Below are 16,129 nucleotides of genomic sequence, written 5' to 3'. Positions count from 1 at the left end.
TATGTAGAATCTTATAATTGAGTGGACCCCATTTCATAAAGCATACAGAAATTCTCTTGATCTTTTCTAAAACTTCAATTTGTTCTAGACATTTTCATGTTATGAGCAAAATTGTATTTTATTCACTAGACAGTAGTTTATGCAAATTTTCACTATTGAGAGTGGAGATTTTATTGTTATTAATTTAGTAACAATTTAGTGATATATATATATATATATATATATATATATATATATATATATATATTTAGATTTCTTTTTTTAAAAGAAAAACCTTTAAAATATAAAGGTCAAATCACAATTGGACATTTTATAACCTACAAAGTATAAATTTTGACCATAAAAAGTATTAGTAATTTAATAATTTTTGTATAAAAGTTTAAATAGTAAAATAAAATCTTTAAAATTTTACATGCCAAAAGAAAATAGATATACGATATAATCAAATTCTACTTGCACCATTTTATGCACACTTTAGGCTAATTTAACATTTTTATCATGATGTTAAAAACCATTTCTATATAAAGTACTTTTGCTTTTTTTTTTTTCCACGTACTCCAATGATAATAAATAAATAATATCATACATAATATATATATATATATATATATAATAAATGGGCCCAAGGCATCCACGAAGGGCCGTGGAATGGGACCGTAGAAATCACTTTAAAGCCGAACCGACGGCTTTTGTTTCTATCACAAAACAAAGGGTTAAAAAGAGACTATCAAATTTGTCAGGAAAGAATACGTGAACTTTCTAGAACTTTTAAGTTTTAATATATTATGCTGTTTGGTCTCTAAATTTTGAGTTTGAGTTCATAAGTTTCTAAAAAGTTGTCGTTTTATTCTGTGGTTGAGTTTTGTTTCGATTTGGTTATTGTAATTTAAAGTTTGTACTTTAAATTTCAAATTTTCATTTACCACTTTACTTGAATAGGATCTATTTTTCATACACCTATGTTATTGAGGTCTGAAAAATCTCAAAATTTTACTTCAATCTTCTGTCTTTCTTTTTAAAGGTGTATGTATTAGACAATAAGAGGAACTTAGAGTTAAGACGCCCAACGTCCAAGGAAATATTCCAACTCAAAAACATTACACAAAATAAATAAAAACAAGAAGAAAAATGATACAAACAAAAAGAAAGCTCAACTAAAACAAATCAACAATATTCTTAGGTCAAGCACGAGCACAAATAATAACAACAAAAAGCAACACAATTACATAAACACTACGGTTACGAAACAAATCCCCATGCAATCGATAATTACTTTTTGTCAAATAAAATAAATTAATATTAACCTTATATCTTAATAATTATGATATAAAATTTTAAATTTAATTTTAACATTAACAAGAAAACAATTAAATTCAGGATGATTAAATTTACAAAATTAAGATCGCAACTTATTTTGGAATTTTTATTATTAAATTAAAATTAAATTCAAAATGTAAAACTTACGATATTTAAAAATTTAAAATTAAATAAATAATAATGTAAGTTGAAATAATACAATGTTAGATTTAGATACTTTTGAAGGCATTAAAGTGGCCAAACATAATTCAAACACTTTAAACTTTGATCAAACAAAGTGACCTAAAAAGCATCCATGAGAATTCAAAGAATGTTTTCCCCCCTCCACACTTTCATTTATCTAAAAAGAAAAAAGCAAAAATTTAAAAGAGATAAACAAAAGATTTATTAAAGATGAAATTCTTAGCTCTTTATATGTATGAATCTATTCTCTCATACTCTCATTAACATTACAATCCTAAGTGGGAAGGAAAGCTACTTCTTACCTTTTGGAAGGATCCAAATCATAACTTGATAGTGAACTTTAAAAGTTTTAGATAGTAACACAATCATCTTCTTCTCCTTTGCATCTACTTATTAAACACAAATATCACGTCTAATACAAAAAAAATTATGTAATCTTAACCTTTTCTCTTATTCGTCTAAATTGTTATTTAACTTTCAAAAACTAAAATTATGGACAAATTGATTGAATACATTACAAGATATCTTTGATTCGAATTTCTAACGTTATAATTTTTTTTTGAAAATTATTATTAAAGTTTAACAAGGTTTAGATAAAAAAAATTAACCACATGTAATTTTTCGATATCGCACTTACAACAATTTCTTTCGCAGGTAACATATCAATTAATTTTTTTGGCATGGAAAGTTTACGTACAAAATGTTCAAAATTGACATTGTATTTACGAAAGATAATGAAACATATTTTTCGATAAAAAATTCAAATCTCGATAAGTAAAATACGAATATTTATGTATTGAATTTACGATACGGATTATTTTTAAAAAAATACATTTTGAGAAATTAAAAAAAATGATAATTTTAACTTTTTTTTTTAACCATAATTCTTCTCACTTATTTCTCTCTAAACAAAAATTACGAATAATCAGTAATGTGAATTTATTTTATTTTTATTTTTCTGTTGGTACACCAAATGTATTTTATTTCATAAGAGTACCAACCTGTTGTTGCACTGCCCAATGTGAATGACTCAGATATTTTTCATCATTTCCTGCCAAAATGATAAATTATATAATTGGAAACAGATTTGATTGCAAAACACAATTTTGTTGATGATTAAAAATAAATAATCACAATGTATTAAGTAAAAAAGAAAACCCTGATTATTAACATAATTAATCCAAGCATTAGAGAGTGAAATGTTGCGTTACTTTGATAATAGAAAAGTACATTGATATTGACATTGATATTGACATTGACATAGACATAGACATAGACATGTGAGTGAAGGAAGAGGGAGGTGGGCGGTGACACCCGCCGGTGAGCGTAGGACCAAAGGCAGCACCCGAACCAACCCAATTTTAACCATCTGGTTGGGTTATGATAACCCACGTGGGTTTAAGACCGTTTGAGGGAATTTTACACAAACGGTCAAATACACGACATAAAGCTTTCTCTTTAGCTCATTTTCCCACACCACATACGAACCTTTTTATATCTCTCATATTTAATTCACTTCAAAGAGAAAAATTAAATTAATATTTATCAAAATAATAATAATAATAAAAAAAGCCTAAAACTTAGCCTACTCGTGCTCGTATATAATAATGTCCCTTCCTTTCTAATGATCTTTAATTTCTGTCAACAACAAAAAAAAAAAAAAAAAAAAAAGAAACTCAAGAAATCCTTTCTTCACCATTTTTCTTCTCCTCTCTTGTTAGCTCGCACTTTCTTTCACTCCATCGAAATCTGAGTTCTCTTTTTTTTTGTGGGGGTTCTTCAAGGTTTTGAGCTTGAGTGTTGATTTCCAATCATGGCTGTTTTTGTGTTCTTTGTGTTTTTTCTTGCGCTAACTGGTCGATCTTGTAAGTTTCAGTTTCTCCAGGGATTTTTTCTTGAGATTTTCCTTTATGGGGTTTTGTTTAATTTTGGGTTTCTCCATTTTCAGGTGCGAACTATTGCTTGTGTAGAGATGGGGTTGGTCAATCCGTCCTTCAAAAGGCACTGGACTATGCCTGTGGAAATGGAGCTGACTGTGCTGCAATCCTCTCCAATGGCGCTTGTTTTCAGCCCAACACTGTTAAAGATCACTGCAATTACGCTGTCAACAGTTATTTCCAGCGAAAGGGGCAAGTCCAAGGAAGCTGTGACTTCAACGGCGCCGCCACGCCCAGCGTTACCCTCACTGCCTGTAAGATGCTTTCCTCTGTTTCACTGTTCTTTCTTATCCTCTGCTTCACTGGTTTCATCTTCTTCATTGTGGGGTTTTTTCTTTTTGCAGCTGTGCCCTCTGGTTGCGTCTATCCTTCTAGCCCCAGGTACTTTTCTAAGCTTTATGTCGCTGTAGCTTTCGTATTTAATTAGATTTGGCTTAATCTCAATGTCGCCATTTTTGACTAACATCAGAGATTTGTCGGTGATGGGTTTGCGTTTCAATGCCGCAGTCTGGGTTTTGATTTTCCATTTTAGAATAATAAAATTAGGTGGTGGTGGTGTAATTATTAGATCTAGTGAACTTCAAATGAACTGACTGGCTTGAACCACTCCCTTATGGTACCGTGAGCTGTCCATGATGATGATATTTTTTCCTTGTCAACTCTGGCTTGTTGTCGTCTTGTTCATCAGATCTCTCGATTCCCTTTCCACCTGTTATCGACACGTCGTTTGCTGTTGAATTAACGTCTGAATCGTGCTTGTGTTATAATTATTTCTCCTTTTGTCTTACTGGTGTTTGTTCTTTTTTGTATTTAAGCAATGCGGGAACATCGCCAACGAACGGTGGAACTACGCCGACGAACGGTGGAACTACGCCGACGATGACACCAGGGACGCCGTCGACGACGACTCCAGGAATGACACCGACGGTGTTCGGTAACGGAATAAGCCCGAGTGGGAGCGGCACCGGGTTCAACGACGGTAGCGGCGGCGTGGGTTTCAATGAAAATAGGAACTTGCTTTTGGCAGTGGGGCTAACTCTGTGGCTTTCCGTATTGTTTCTCTGGGGATGATGAAGATGGCGGATCGGATGGTGGATCTCGATGAATGGTTGAGATCTTGCCACGTATGTAGGGGTTACTTTTGACGATTGGATGTGGAAGGAAGAATCTAGAGGCAAACCCCACTAGGGATTTCTTTTCTTTTCTTTTCTTTTCTTTTTTTCTTGTTAATTTTTTGTTATTTCTAATGTTATTCCATTAAAGAAAAAGAAAAAGAAAAAAAAAATGGGAGGGAGGATGTTTGATTCCTTTTTTAGGGGGAGGAGGAGGATGGAGTGTGGAATCTTTGATGAATGATTTTTGGGGGGAAAGATGTGTTGTTGTATATTTGCTAGAGTTTATTTAATTTCTAATTTTATGTTGTTGTAACATTCTCCTTTCACTTTCATTAATCTTTAGTTCCATCCAATTGGAATGATGCATTTAATAACTATTTGAATATTTATTATTAAAAATTACAAGTAATAATGGAGAAAAAATGGGTTTTTCTTCTTTAAATAATAATAAGCTACCATCTTTTACAATTTTCCAATAAGATACCATTTACAAATTTACTAGGGTATTGGGTGGGGCAGGGTGATTATAGCACGTGGGTTGTAATAGTTACTAGATATATGCTATTTTATATGAGTTATGATATACTAGTTTGTCTCAAGTATAAATTATTTTTGTTACTTAGGTTGAAAATAGACATTATATAGTTAAGATGAAAATAAATGATCAACGTAAATAATAAATACGGTAACAAATAAGGTTTAGGGTATCCCAATCATTGATTGTACAACAAACTCATCTTTATCATTAACTTCTAGTTAATGTCCAAAACCGACCCACTGGTTTATAGGTTTAAACATGTGGGTCTTGTTTAGATAGATTTTATTAATATTAACTTTTATTATTTTCTAAAGGGTAAATTCCAATTTTCGAGATATGATATTTTGAAATTTAGAAACTAAAATTTAGAAAAAAACTCAATGTATAATATATTAAATTCTAAAGATAAAAAGAAAATTGTCCGAGTTTTAAGAATCAAAAAGGCATTTTTGTTTTTAATTGTTATTATTATATTTAGTAACAACTATATATATATATATGATTTCATTTGCTTCTACTTTTGTCATTATGTCGGTCAAAATAACGTAGAATGAAACTAGGGGAGTTTCACATTTTTGTCCTCTATATAAATAACATATGGTTGGTACATGGCAACATTTGTCACACATCAATTAGACTTTATAAAATAGTATAATTATGGCTATTAAATAACGGACAACAACTTCGTTTATATGACTATGAGGAATTACTTTATAGATAATAATAATAAAGTTGTCCAAATTGAACAATGTGGAGTGTTTGATGTCTATAAAGTAGAGTTATAATGGAGCACGATTGAATGTTTATTTATTCTTACCTAATTAAATATATTAACATTTGTAAAAAGAAAAAAGTGACCAAAATAAATTAAACTTTTCAAAAAATAAGTTAATATTCATTTATTTATGAAAAATTATAAAAATAGAACATGTGACAAAATATTTACATTTAATAGTAAATTAAGTCTAATAATTTGATGCAATCTAAGTAGTTTATTAATTTTTTATTTTTTATTTTTGAAAGAACACCTTTATTTATTTATTTCCTTTTTTCAACTTCTCTTTTGCTCTCTCTCATGGTTGATTTTATCCACTTTGTTTTTTTCCTTTTATTTTTAAAATTGGGAAATCCTTTTATTAAAAAAAAATCGAAAAATCTAAAGATATTTTTTTTTTGTCTTTTTTACTCTAATTTATGAATTTTCTTTTAAGAATTGTCAAAAATGAACTAAAGAAAATATTTATACTTAATAGTAAAATAGTATTTGAGGCTTTTTGGTTTAGTGAGATTTTGTAAAAACATTCAATTATTCAATTTATTTATTTGAAACAAAAAAGATTTTTTTTTTAACTACCTTTTCAATTTGGAATCAAAATATAATATTTTCTCATATATAAAAAAACAAAAATATTTACTAACATAACAAAATGTACAGTGAATATATAGAAATCTATGTTGACATAGAATATAAAATTTTACTCTAATTCGTAGATGTTTGACGATTGAGTTTATGATGCAGCCACCGGCGGATCTAGCATAGGCCCAGGGGGGGCTCGAGCCCCCCCTCAACTTTATTGCTATTATATAATATATATAAAAAAAGCTACTTAATTTCAATATTTACTATTAGCTTAGTGGTTGTTGTGATTGTCAGCCCCCTTCCACCTAGGTTCAAATCTTACCTATGTAATTTATTTTTCATATTTTTCTTCCAGCCCCCCGTCAATATATTTTCTAGATCCCCACTGGATGCAGCGTAGCATCTGTTCAGGTAACAATTTCTTCACCTTTTTGTGATTGAATCCAATCCCACGTCAAATTGATAATAGCTCATTTCAATCTCGAATTCGATTGTTTCAAGGGCTTCCCCTCGTGAGCACGTTTTGGGGGATTGTTCTGTTTGGAGAGTACCATAAATCATCAAGGAAAAAGTACACTCTAACTCTACTTGTCATCACCTTGTTCATGTTTACGTTGGTAGTAGTTGGTGTCCTAATGGCTTCATCAGGACGTTGTCGGCATGAGAGTTGGATTGCAACATTTTGAGCCAGTCAAATTCATAGCTCTGCCTAGTTATTGTTCCTTGTATTTTGATTGTATTACGTTCTTCCAAAATGTAATTAAAGTATCATGTTCAAAGATTGTGTTCTAACCTTTTTCTTTCTTAATGGGACACCAAAATTACAATTTAACCACAAGTGAGTTCCGTAGAAATAAAAAGTTGAATAAGTTAAAGTATTTATTAAACCGAAAATTGACATACAAAAAATAAGATTGTTATTTATCCAACGTATATCAATTTCTTTTAAAGGGTGTCCTCTCGTCTATCTATTATTTGCCATTTGACTCAAAAATGTCTGTTGTTGGTGTAGCATCATTCTTCATAAATTTTTACTTTAGAAAAAAATTGGAATAAACATTTTATGTCCCTATCAGGAATCTACTGACTTTGTTTTTTCTTTTAATAAAAAAAAAATAGAAATCACAATTACAACTGCTATATCGAAATCACAGTTGCATTTTGAAGTAAAATTGTTTGATTTGTTTTCAATATTTCCTTTGTCTCATATAAGTTATGAATCGTTTATTTTGAAGCAATTTCCTTCTCCACAATAACAGGAATCTAAGTATCTGCAAACACTCTGGTGAGATTCTATTTACTCCCAAGTTTTTGAAATCAGTAGTGCCTTTTGTTCTTGCTTCTTGGTTTTCCACTTTGCTGGAGTTTGATTTCTAGTTTTGGATGTTTGGAAGTCATTTGACTCTCCCTTTGGTTGGATCACTTTTAAACACTCCCCGGGTTTCTTCCTCTTTTTGTGACCTTTAGCTTTGAAATGGTTTAGATCTTTTTAAAAGACTGTATCTCTTCTTGGCCATTTTTTGGAATGTCTCGAATGTGTCAAGGGGTCTCGCTGACGGGTTGAATTCGTATTTGGTATATTTATATTGTCTACGTAGAACACTATATAAACTCTCTAACGCTAAAGATGTCCTGTAAATGTAGCTAACATATTGATCATGAACCACATAAATCCCTACGTTCATTTTTTACATTTTACGTTTTTCTACTTATCTTTATTTGTCGATTTCATAACAGTTATTTTGTTCTTAAGTTGTTGAAATCCAGCGGGCATTGTCAGGTAACTTCAGATTTCATTGGTCTCAGACTCTAAGGTTTTACTACTATGTGGATCATCGTTGAACTGAGACTGATTAATATCACTCTTTTTCTGCAGTATCTTTGGTATTTCTTCATTGTTTGATCATATAGCCAGAGTGGAGTTATATATTTGTAAATTAAAGCATGTATTTAGTGGAGACTAAAGAAGGGGCTATAGCATGTATGATATTGTCTCTCGTATTTTTGGGAACCTACCCTGTTCTTTTGAGTCTTCCTGAACGGCGGGGGCGTCTTCCTCAGCATATTTTTCTTGATTACTCCATCGCAAATTATTTAGCTGCTGTAATATTTTCTTTGACACTTGGTCAGCTTGGAAAGAGCTCACCAGATAGACCAAATTTTATCCAACAGCTTTCTCAGGTTGCTTTCATATATCTACTCTTGAAAATTTCATTTGCATCATTTTTTTCTGTTCCATAACTATAGAGATTGGCAAATCATTGTAATTCTTGTAGCTTAACTTGATCATTTGTTAAAAATAATGTCCGAGTCTTAACTCCGTTTACAGTTTGTTCGTTTGAAGAGAATGGATCGAATTAATCTTCTCGTTTTTCAATCTCACGACCTTTTCTCGTAACACATTGTCCGTTTTCTTCTTTTTCTTCTTGTTATGGTTCCACTTGAATTGAATCATGAAGTGATTGCTTAGAGATTAATATCCGTTAGCCCAGTCTTTAAACATCACTTCCATATCTATTGACTTTTATTTTTTGTCGTCCACGTTTTAGAAAGTGTTTTTAATATCAAAACCACAATTACTATAAGTATTCCCATTTTTACATAGGAAATATGAAAACTATTGGTAAGAAGCATAATTTTAGAAACCAAATAATTATCTAACAAAGTTTTAAGCTTTTCTTAATTTTGTTTTCTTCGATCTATGTAGGTAAACTTGGAAGGAATCGTTTGACCAAGAAGAAATTTCTATTCAATCTTTTCTAATCTTCTGCTATCCTTGATTCATCTACATTTGTAAATCATGTTGCAATGGTGTATAATCTTCTAAAATATTGTGTGCAGGATAATTGGCCTTCTGTTATATTTGCCATGGCTGGTGGTTTAGCGCTGAGTATTGGGAATCTTTCAGCTCAATATGCTTTGGCGTTTGTTGGTTTATCAACAACAGCAGTGCTCACTTGTAGCATAATAGTAGTTTTAGGTCTCTATACTTGTTCCCTTCTCTTTTACTCTATTTATATTTGTTTGTCTTTTAGGTGGCAGAAATTGATCTATCAGTTGTTATTAATAAGTTACCTGAACACATGAATTATGTCTGATGGGATTCTCCACTTTGGTGTTCTTCTTTTTCTTTTAAAGGCTCAACCATGAACTATTTTCTCGATGGCAAAATTAATCGAGCAGAGATTCTTTTCCCTGGTGTTGCTTGCTTCTTGCTTGCAGTTTGTCTTGGCTCTGCTGTTCACTCGTCCAACACAGCCGATATCAAAACAAAGTTGGAAAGCTTGTCCACGGATTCCAAAAATGAGTCAAAGTATGTTCTTTACGTGGACCATTGACGAGTAAATTTATCAACTGTTTCTTTGTTTGTTGTTTAGTTGATGTTATGATCATTCATTGTCGCATAACTTTCCTGGTTGTAGAGCCTTGTGAATGATATGCTGGTTGTTCTTCGTTTTGTGTTCTTGAGTTCTAAGGAATGTTGAATATATTTTACTTCAAAATTCATTTTTTGCAGGGCAATTGATGTTTCTTCAATTTCAGGTCATGATAAAATCTTCAGGATCTATGTCCTATTACTTTCTTTTTATCAATTATTTCCAAGTCAAATGACAATATAACTTTTTGGTTTTAAATTTTGACATGGATAGTTGAATCAGCGGAGAACGCCAATTGTTCGTTGCGAAATGCAGAAGCTGGAACTGCAGACTTTATTGTTCAAGTTGAAAACAGAAGATCCATCAAGGTTTATAATAATACCACTACATTAATGAATACATTCATTCAAGAAATAAACATTTTTTCTTTATGACACAAAGCATCCAAGATGGATCAATAGTATTTAAGGCCACTGATCCAGTTTCTGTTTATATTTTCTTACAGGTGTCTGGTAAGAGCACACTAGTTGGATTGTGCATAATTTTCTTTGCTGGTGTTTCCCTTTCATTCTTCTCACCTGCATTCAATTTGGCTACAAATGATCAATGGCACACTCTCAAGGAAGGCATCCCACATTTGTCTGTCTATACCGCATTTTTCTACTTCTCGACATCATTTTTCGTCTTGGCCTTTGTTATTAACCTCATCTTGCTTTACTTTCCTATACTAAACTTACCCAAAACATCATTCAAGGGATATCTGACTGATTGGAATGGTAGAGGATTGGCTTTGTTGGCTGGTCTTTTATGTGGATTTGGCAATGGTTTGGAGTTCATGGGTGGTCAAGCTGCTGGTTATGCAGCAGCAGATTCTGTTCAGGTCAGTGTCTTCATCCTACTTACTAATATGGCAACTTGATATTGACGAGTAAAACTAGTCTTTAACTTCTTGATAAGATCAAATAAAATCAAACTGAATATTACCAACAATATAATAATGAGTTTAGTATTCTGATATCTCTATCGTTTTTGGTTGGTTGTGTGTTGAATCTGAAATGATTATTGTTCCAGGCATTTCCACTTGTGAGCACGTTTTGGGGGGTAGTTTTGTTTGGAGAATACCGAAGATCGTCAAGAAAAACATACACTTTGCTAGCGAGCATGTTGTTTATGTTCACAGTGGCTGTTGTGGTTCTAATGGCTTCATCAGGACATAGACATGAGATAGGTGTTGGAAAATCATGTAAAAGCTCTTACGTTTGTATGAGTTAGATCCGTTGCATCATAGTTCAACCGACGTAAGACTTCTAGAATAGTGAATTGCGAACTACTAAATTTAGCTTCTTCCACGATATGAGATTATGTTTATATTTTAAATTTAAATGACTTTTGTTTTCTTATGAGTTCTATTAAGTAAATTGTACATTTTTTAACTCAATTATTTTCTAAAATAATTTACTCGCACAGTCCATGCAAACAAACAAAGGTCATAAATTTTTTCTTTTTCGAAGAAATTGAATTAAATAATTATTGTGGAGAAATTGAACCTTTAACTTCAAGCTTAATAATACAAACACAATATTATAACAATGGAGTTCTCAGTATATTACCTTATAAAAATACGTTGAAAAGTATATTATCAAAATAAGAATTACCTTATAAAAATACGTTGAAAAGTATATTATCAAAATAAGAATGTAATATAAAAGGATTTGTCAATTTATTTTTTATTTACCCTTTTTGTCTATTTATTAATTTTAATCTTGCTTTAGAAAATTATTTTACAATCAAAACATTTCTTGCCCTAAATAATGAAACAACTTTTTATTTTTTATAAAAATAATTTATATGTAACAACACATAGAAAGAAATATCAACACCTATTGAAGTCCTAAATAATAAAAATTGAGATTCATTTTGATTTGTAAATATATTTTAGTTCGTTTGGGGATTAAGAAATTGTAATATATTCTCAAATATATAATTACGTGGATTCGCGTTGTTGACATGGGGGCGGCCGAAAGAAGAAACAATAATTGGTAATTCAGAATACCAAAGTGGCTCAAACGAATTTCTTTAAGAATCAACCATCAATGTTCGTTGTCATCTGAATCTCCAAGATGGCTCTCGACAAATTATGGAAGTTACCATCTTTGACAAGAAAAATTACCTTTTCGGGCATGTTCAACTCAACAATCAACACAAGATGACGCAATTGTAAATAAAAACTTCAATTTGACGGGAAAAAGGGTAAGGAATCTTTGACTTAAGTGAGCAGATTACGAAGTTTGTTGGGTGGGGGTTGCATATTCTTCGGAATCGCCCTTTGAGATTCCATTTTCTATTTATTTTTCTCCAAATTTTTGAAATGTTCCAGTGGTTTCTAATTTGTGTTCTGGTTTGATTCGTTTTGTGATCTTCGAACCCATTGCGATTTGAGTATTTTTTTTTTCGCTTCGGAGATTGTTCCATGCCTTTTTGGTTTTTCTTTTCTCCGATTGATTGGCTCGTTCGTTGTTCATTTCTGGGTATGGGATTGGAATTTCTCGGTTAGTGAGATGTAACATTAAACTTGTAATTCGTTTGATGGTCTTATTTTGTTTTCTTGCTTTCATCTTTAAGATCGTAAATTCTGCTTTCAAATCCATATAATATCGTTTTTTCTTAATTACTATTGACTTCCACTCGTTGAGTATTCTACAAATTTCATATCACACACGGGAGAGGCGAGTGTTAGAGTATTGATATAATCGAGTTATGATTTCACCTGTAACTTGGTTTTCGAACTCCCAGTGATTTAACTGATCAGTAAGATGCAAACCTACTATTTGGTTTCTTTGGGGCCTTCGGATTGTTGAAAGTTTTGGATTTTGTGAGTCTTTCGGGTTTCCTTCCGTTTGGATAGGTTCTTGTTTGATATCATTATTTTAGAGATCTAGGTACTTGATCTTACATTTTTTCTCATTGGTGGGCAATAATGAGACTGATTCTGTGATTCATATCACCATTCTCTGCAGGATTTCTTTGCCGTTTCATAAGTTTTTGACTATATAGTTGGAGTGGATTAATATTCTTGGAGACTTTGAAACATGTATGTGTTGGAGAGTAAAGGTGGTGCTATAGCATGTATGCTTTTAGCGCTTTTCTTTTTGGGAACATGGCCTGCACTCTTGACTCTCCTAGAACGGCGGGGCCGTCTTCCTCAGCATTCGTACCTCGATTACTCCATAACAAATTTTTTGGCTGCTGTAATTATTGCTTTAACCCTTGGTGAGATTGGAAAGAGCTCAGATGATAGTCCGAATTTTATTCAGCAACTTTATCAGGTTCCTTTTGTTTATTTACTTTGTGTGATTTCGTTCATCTTCATTTGTTCAGTTCCATAACTAAGATCTTTGGCAAATAACCAGCCATATTATTAGGCATCTTTTGGCACTAATTTGATCATCTATTAGTAATTAAGAACTGCCCTATTGGTCTTTCGGTGATCAATGGCATGAGTTTGATACGACTTTTAGAGTGGTGAAAGTACTATACTAAAACTAGTTATAGAAAGATGTACTTAACTAGTGTTTCTTTCAAAAGTGTTTATCAAAGATGTTTTGAACCTATTTATATTTGAATTGACTTTCTAAGCATTTAAAAACATTCTTTTGCAGTTAGAAATACTTTGGAAGCACTTAAAAATCAATCCAAATTCCAAACAGATTCTTCATTTTATAAAAAGGTGTTTCACTTTAAAAAACACTTTTGCAAAAGGCCCTATTAAAACTTTATTGGTTATTTGGTGATTTAGTTACATGGATAAATCATGTACCGTAATAGGTGTATAACCTAAAAATGTTGTATGCAGGATAATTGGTCTTCTGCCATGTTTGCAATGGCGGGTGGTATAGTTCTGAGTCTAGGAAATCTCTCTACTCAGTATGCTTTTGCTTTAGTTGGTTTATCGGTTACAGAGGTGATCACTGCAAGTATAACAGTTGTTATAGGTCAGTATCTTTACTCCATTCTATTTCCTACTCAATTTGTCTTTGCATTTTTTTTCAGGTGAAGAGAATCTCTTAAATATAATGTCTGAAATCTGATGGGATGCTCCCTCTGGGGCGTTGCTTGAATTTTTTTATATATATAAAAGGTACAACCGTGAACTACTTTCTTGACAACAAAATTAATAAAGCCGAGGTACTTTTCCCTGGTGTTGCTTGCTTTTTGATTGCGGTATGTCTCGGTTCTGCTGTTCATTCATCCAACACAGCTGATAACAAAGCAAAACTGGATACATTGTCCACCGATACAGAAAAAGGGTTGAAGTATGTTTTCTTTGCTTACTGTGCCAATGTTTATAAACTCTGAACGTATTTTGTTGTCTTGTTGGTCTTATGATCATATTCATATTACATATAATTTGCCTGCCTAGTCATTAATTCCAAATTTGAATGTGTTTCAGCATTTTGGCTGTGATTTATGTGCAGTGTGATTGTTTACAAAGTTTTGTTTTTGGATTCTATTGGAGTTTTTGCTCTATATATGAAAAGACCGATTGACTTTCATACATATTTGGTGTGATAATGTATCCCGCCTTATTCAATTTTTGCAGGACAACTAACGCAGCTTCATTTTCAAACAAAGGTGAATCTTCTGTAGCTATGATCTACTACTACTTTTTTGTTGGCAGTTTGTATTCGAAATAGCAGTTTGGCTTGTTTGCTTTGGATTTTGACCTGTATAGCCAAATCAACAGACTTAGCAAGTGCCGATTATTTTTCACTGAGGGCAAAAGCTGGGACTGCGGACTTTCTCGTTGAACTTGAGAATAGAAGATCCATTAAGGTGTGTAATGCCACTATAAATAATATAAGCCTTATCAAGCCATTGATACCCTTCCTCTTCTATTCTACATTTATTCAGTGGCTAGGATGTCATTTTTGCAGGTGTTTGGTAAGAGCACATTCGTTGGACTGTTCTTAACTTTCTTTGCTGGTGTTTGCTTTTCTCTCTTCTCACCGGCGTTCAACTTGGCGACAAATGATCAATGGCACACTCTAAAGGAAGGTGTCCCACACTTGAATGTTTATACCGCGTTTTTCTACTTCTCGGTCTCTTGTTTTTTCTTAGGTGTCATTCTTAACATTGCCTTCCTCTACTGCCCTATACTTAACTTGCCCAAAACAACACTCAAGGCTTATGTAAATGACTGGAATGGTAGAGGATGGGCCTTGTTGGCTGGATTCTTGTGTGGATTTGGCAATGGCCTTCAGTTCATGGGTGGTCAAGCTGCTGGCTATGCGGCTGCAGATGCTGTACAGGTCCATTTCCCCTCTTTGTGATTGCAGTATCTTAATAACTGAAGTCCCGTTTGATAACCATTTTGTTTTTTGTTTTAAGTTTTTGAAAATTGAGTCTATTATCTCTTGAGTTATGATAATAGTTTGATTCTCTCTCAAAGTAAAAGAATTGAATTCTTAGCCAAACTCCAATAACGCAAAACCTAATGGTTAACAAACGGGACTTTCAACAATCCCATATCGTTCTATTTCTATGAAATATTGTTGATGAGCTTTTAATGATCTCTCATTAGTTTACCTTATTGTTTCATTCTGGAATGGGATGTTTCAGGCACTTCCACTTGTGAGCACATTTTGGGGAATTCTTCTATTTGGAGAATACCGTAAATCGTCCAAGAAAACTTATGCTTTGCTCATCAGCATGTTGTTTATGTTTATAGTGGCTGTTGGTGTTCTAATGGCTTCAGCAGGACATCGAAAGCAATAATGTTGCAAAATCTCTAAAAACACATTTTTTCAGCTACTTAGAATGAAATGGCAGCTGCTCGAAGTTCTTATTGGTCGTGGAGAACTTATAATTCGTGACAGGAAAAGTGGAAAAACAGTTATTTCTTTTGATGGCCTCGTAAACCAAAATGTAAGAATGCAACGACCTCACCTCATTGAATAATTTTTTTAGTCTCGTGATAGCGATGGCGTAGTTTGAATTAGTTAAATAAATGTAACACAGTTTGTTATTTCTACATCCATGTAATAAAGTTATCGACCCTTAACCTTATGAACATTGTACATACTTCACCCAACAAAGATGGTTTGTTTTCTTCTTCTTCTTCTTTTTTTTCTTTCTTTTGAGTACGAATTGTAGAAAGTTTGGTATTTATGTTATTGTGAAGCAGTTTTAAATTTATATCTCCTATACCTTTTTTCCCTCTTCTAAAACTTACCCATATATCGTGGCACTAATTTTCATAATATTTTTCTAAAAGAAGATTCTCAGAAGAACACATTGAACAA

General features: G+C 32.3%; 3 protein-coding genes across 4 annotated transcripts; all 3 read left to right on the top strand.

Moving 5' to 3' along the window:
• The first annotated feature begins 2,980 nt into the window (after window positions 1-2,980).
• On the top strand, window positions 2,981-4,865 carry LOC103489181 (PLASMODESMATA CALLOSE-BINDING PROTEIN 3). The gene is made up of 4 exons (XM_008448210.3): window positions 2,981-3,365; window positions 3,449-3,691; window positions 3,782-3,818; window positions 4,253-4,865. The coding sequence occupies exons 1-4, from the start codon at window positions 3,314-3,316 to the stop codon at window positions 4,506-4,508; spliced, it is 588 nt and encodes a 195-aa protein (XP_008446432.2). The 5' UTR covers window positions 2,981-3,313; the 3' UTR covers window positions 4,509-4,865.
• A 2,766-nt stretch (window positions 4,866-7,631) lies between these two features.
• LOC103489184 (ureide permease 1-like) lies at window positions 7,632-11,172 on the top strand. Its single transcript, XM_008448217.3, has 9 exons — window positions 7,632-7,735; window positions 8,188-8,230; window positions 8,327-8,631; window positions 9,292-9,430; window positions 9,589-9,763; window positions 9,968-9,993; window positions 10,101-10,195; window positions 10,333-10,707; window positions 10,899-11,172. Exons 3-9 carry the CDS (start codon window positions 8,395-8,397, stop codon window positions 11,097-11,099), a joined length of 1,248 nt encoding a protein of 415 aa, XP_008446439.2. The 5' UTR covers window positions 7,632-7,735; window positions 8,188-8,230; window positions 8,327-8,394; the 3' UTR covers window positions 11,100-11,172.
• Window positions 11,173-11,826: 654 nt separating this feature from the next.
• LOC103489183 (ureide permease 1-like) lies at window positions 11,827-15,941 on the top strand. Of its 2 annotated transcripts, none has more exons than XM_008448213.2 (8): window positions 11,827-12,077; window positions 12,845-13,153; window positions 13,681-13,819; window positions 13,966-14,140; window positions 14,428-14,459; window positions 14,572-14,660; window positions 14,762-15,136; window positions 15,447-15,941. In XM_008448213.2, exons 2-8 carry the CDS (start codon window positions 12,917-12,919, stop codon window positions 15,600-15,602), a joined length of 1,203 nt encoding a protein of 400 aa, XP_008446435.2. In that variant the 5' UTR covers window positions 11,827-12,077; window positions 12,845-12,916; the 3' UTR covers window positions 15,603-15,941. The 2 variants fall into 2 exon arrangements, with proteins under 2 accessions (XP_008446435.2, XP_008446436.2); XM_008448214.3 differs by lacking the exon at window positions 11,827-12,077 and adding an exon at window positions 12,142-12,355.
• Window positions 15,942-16,129: the final 188 nt, after the last annotated feature.

The sequence above is a fragment of the Cucumis melo genome, chromosome 10 (genome assembly GCF_025177605.1).
Source record: "Cucumis melo cultivar AY chromosome 10, USDA_Cmelo_AY_1.0, whole genome shotgun sequence".
Lineage (NCBI taxonomy): Eukaryota > Viridiplantae > Streptophyta > Magnoliopsida > Cucurbitales > Cucurbitaceae > Cucumis > Cucumis melo.
The sequence above is the reverse complement of the archived record's forward strand: the minus strand, read 5'-3'. Positions and strand labels throughout refer to the sequence as shown.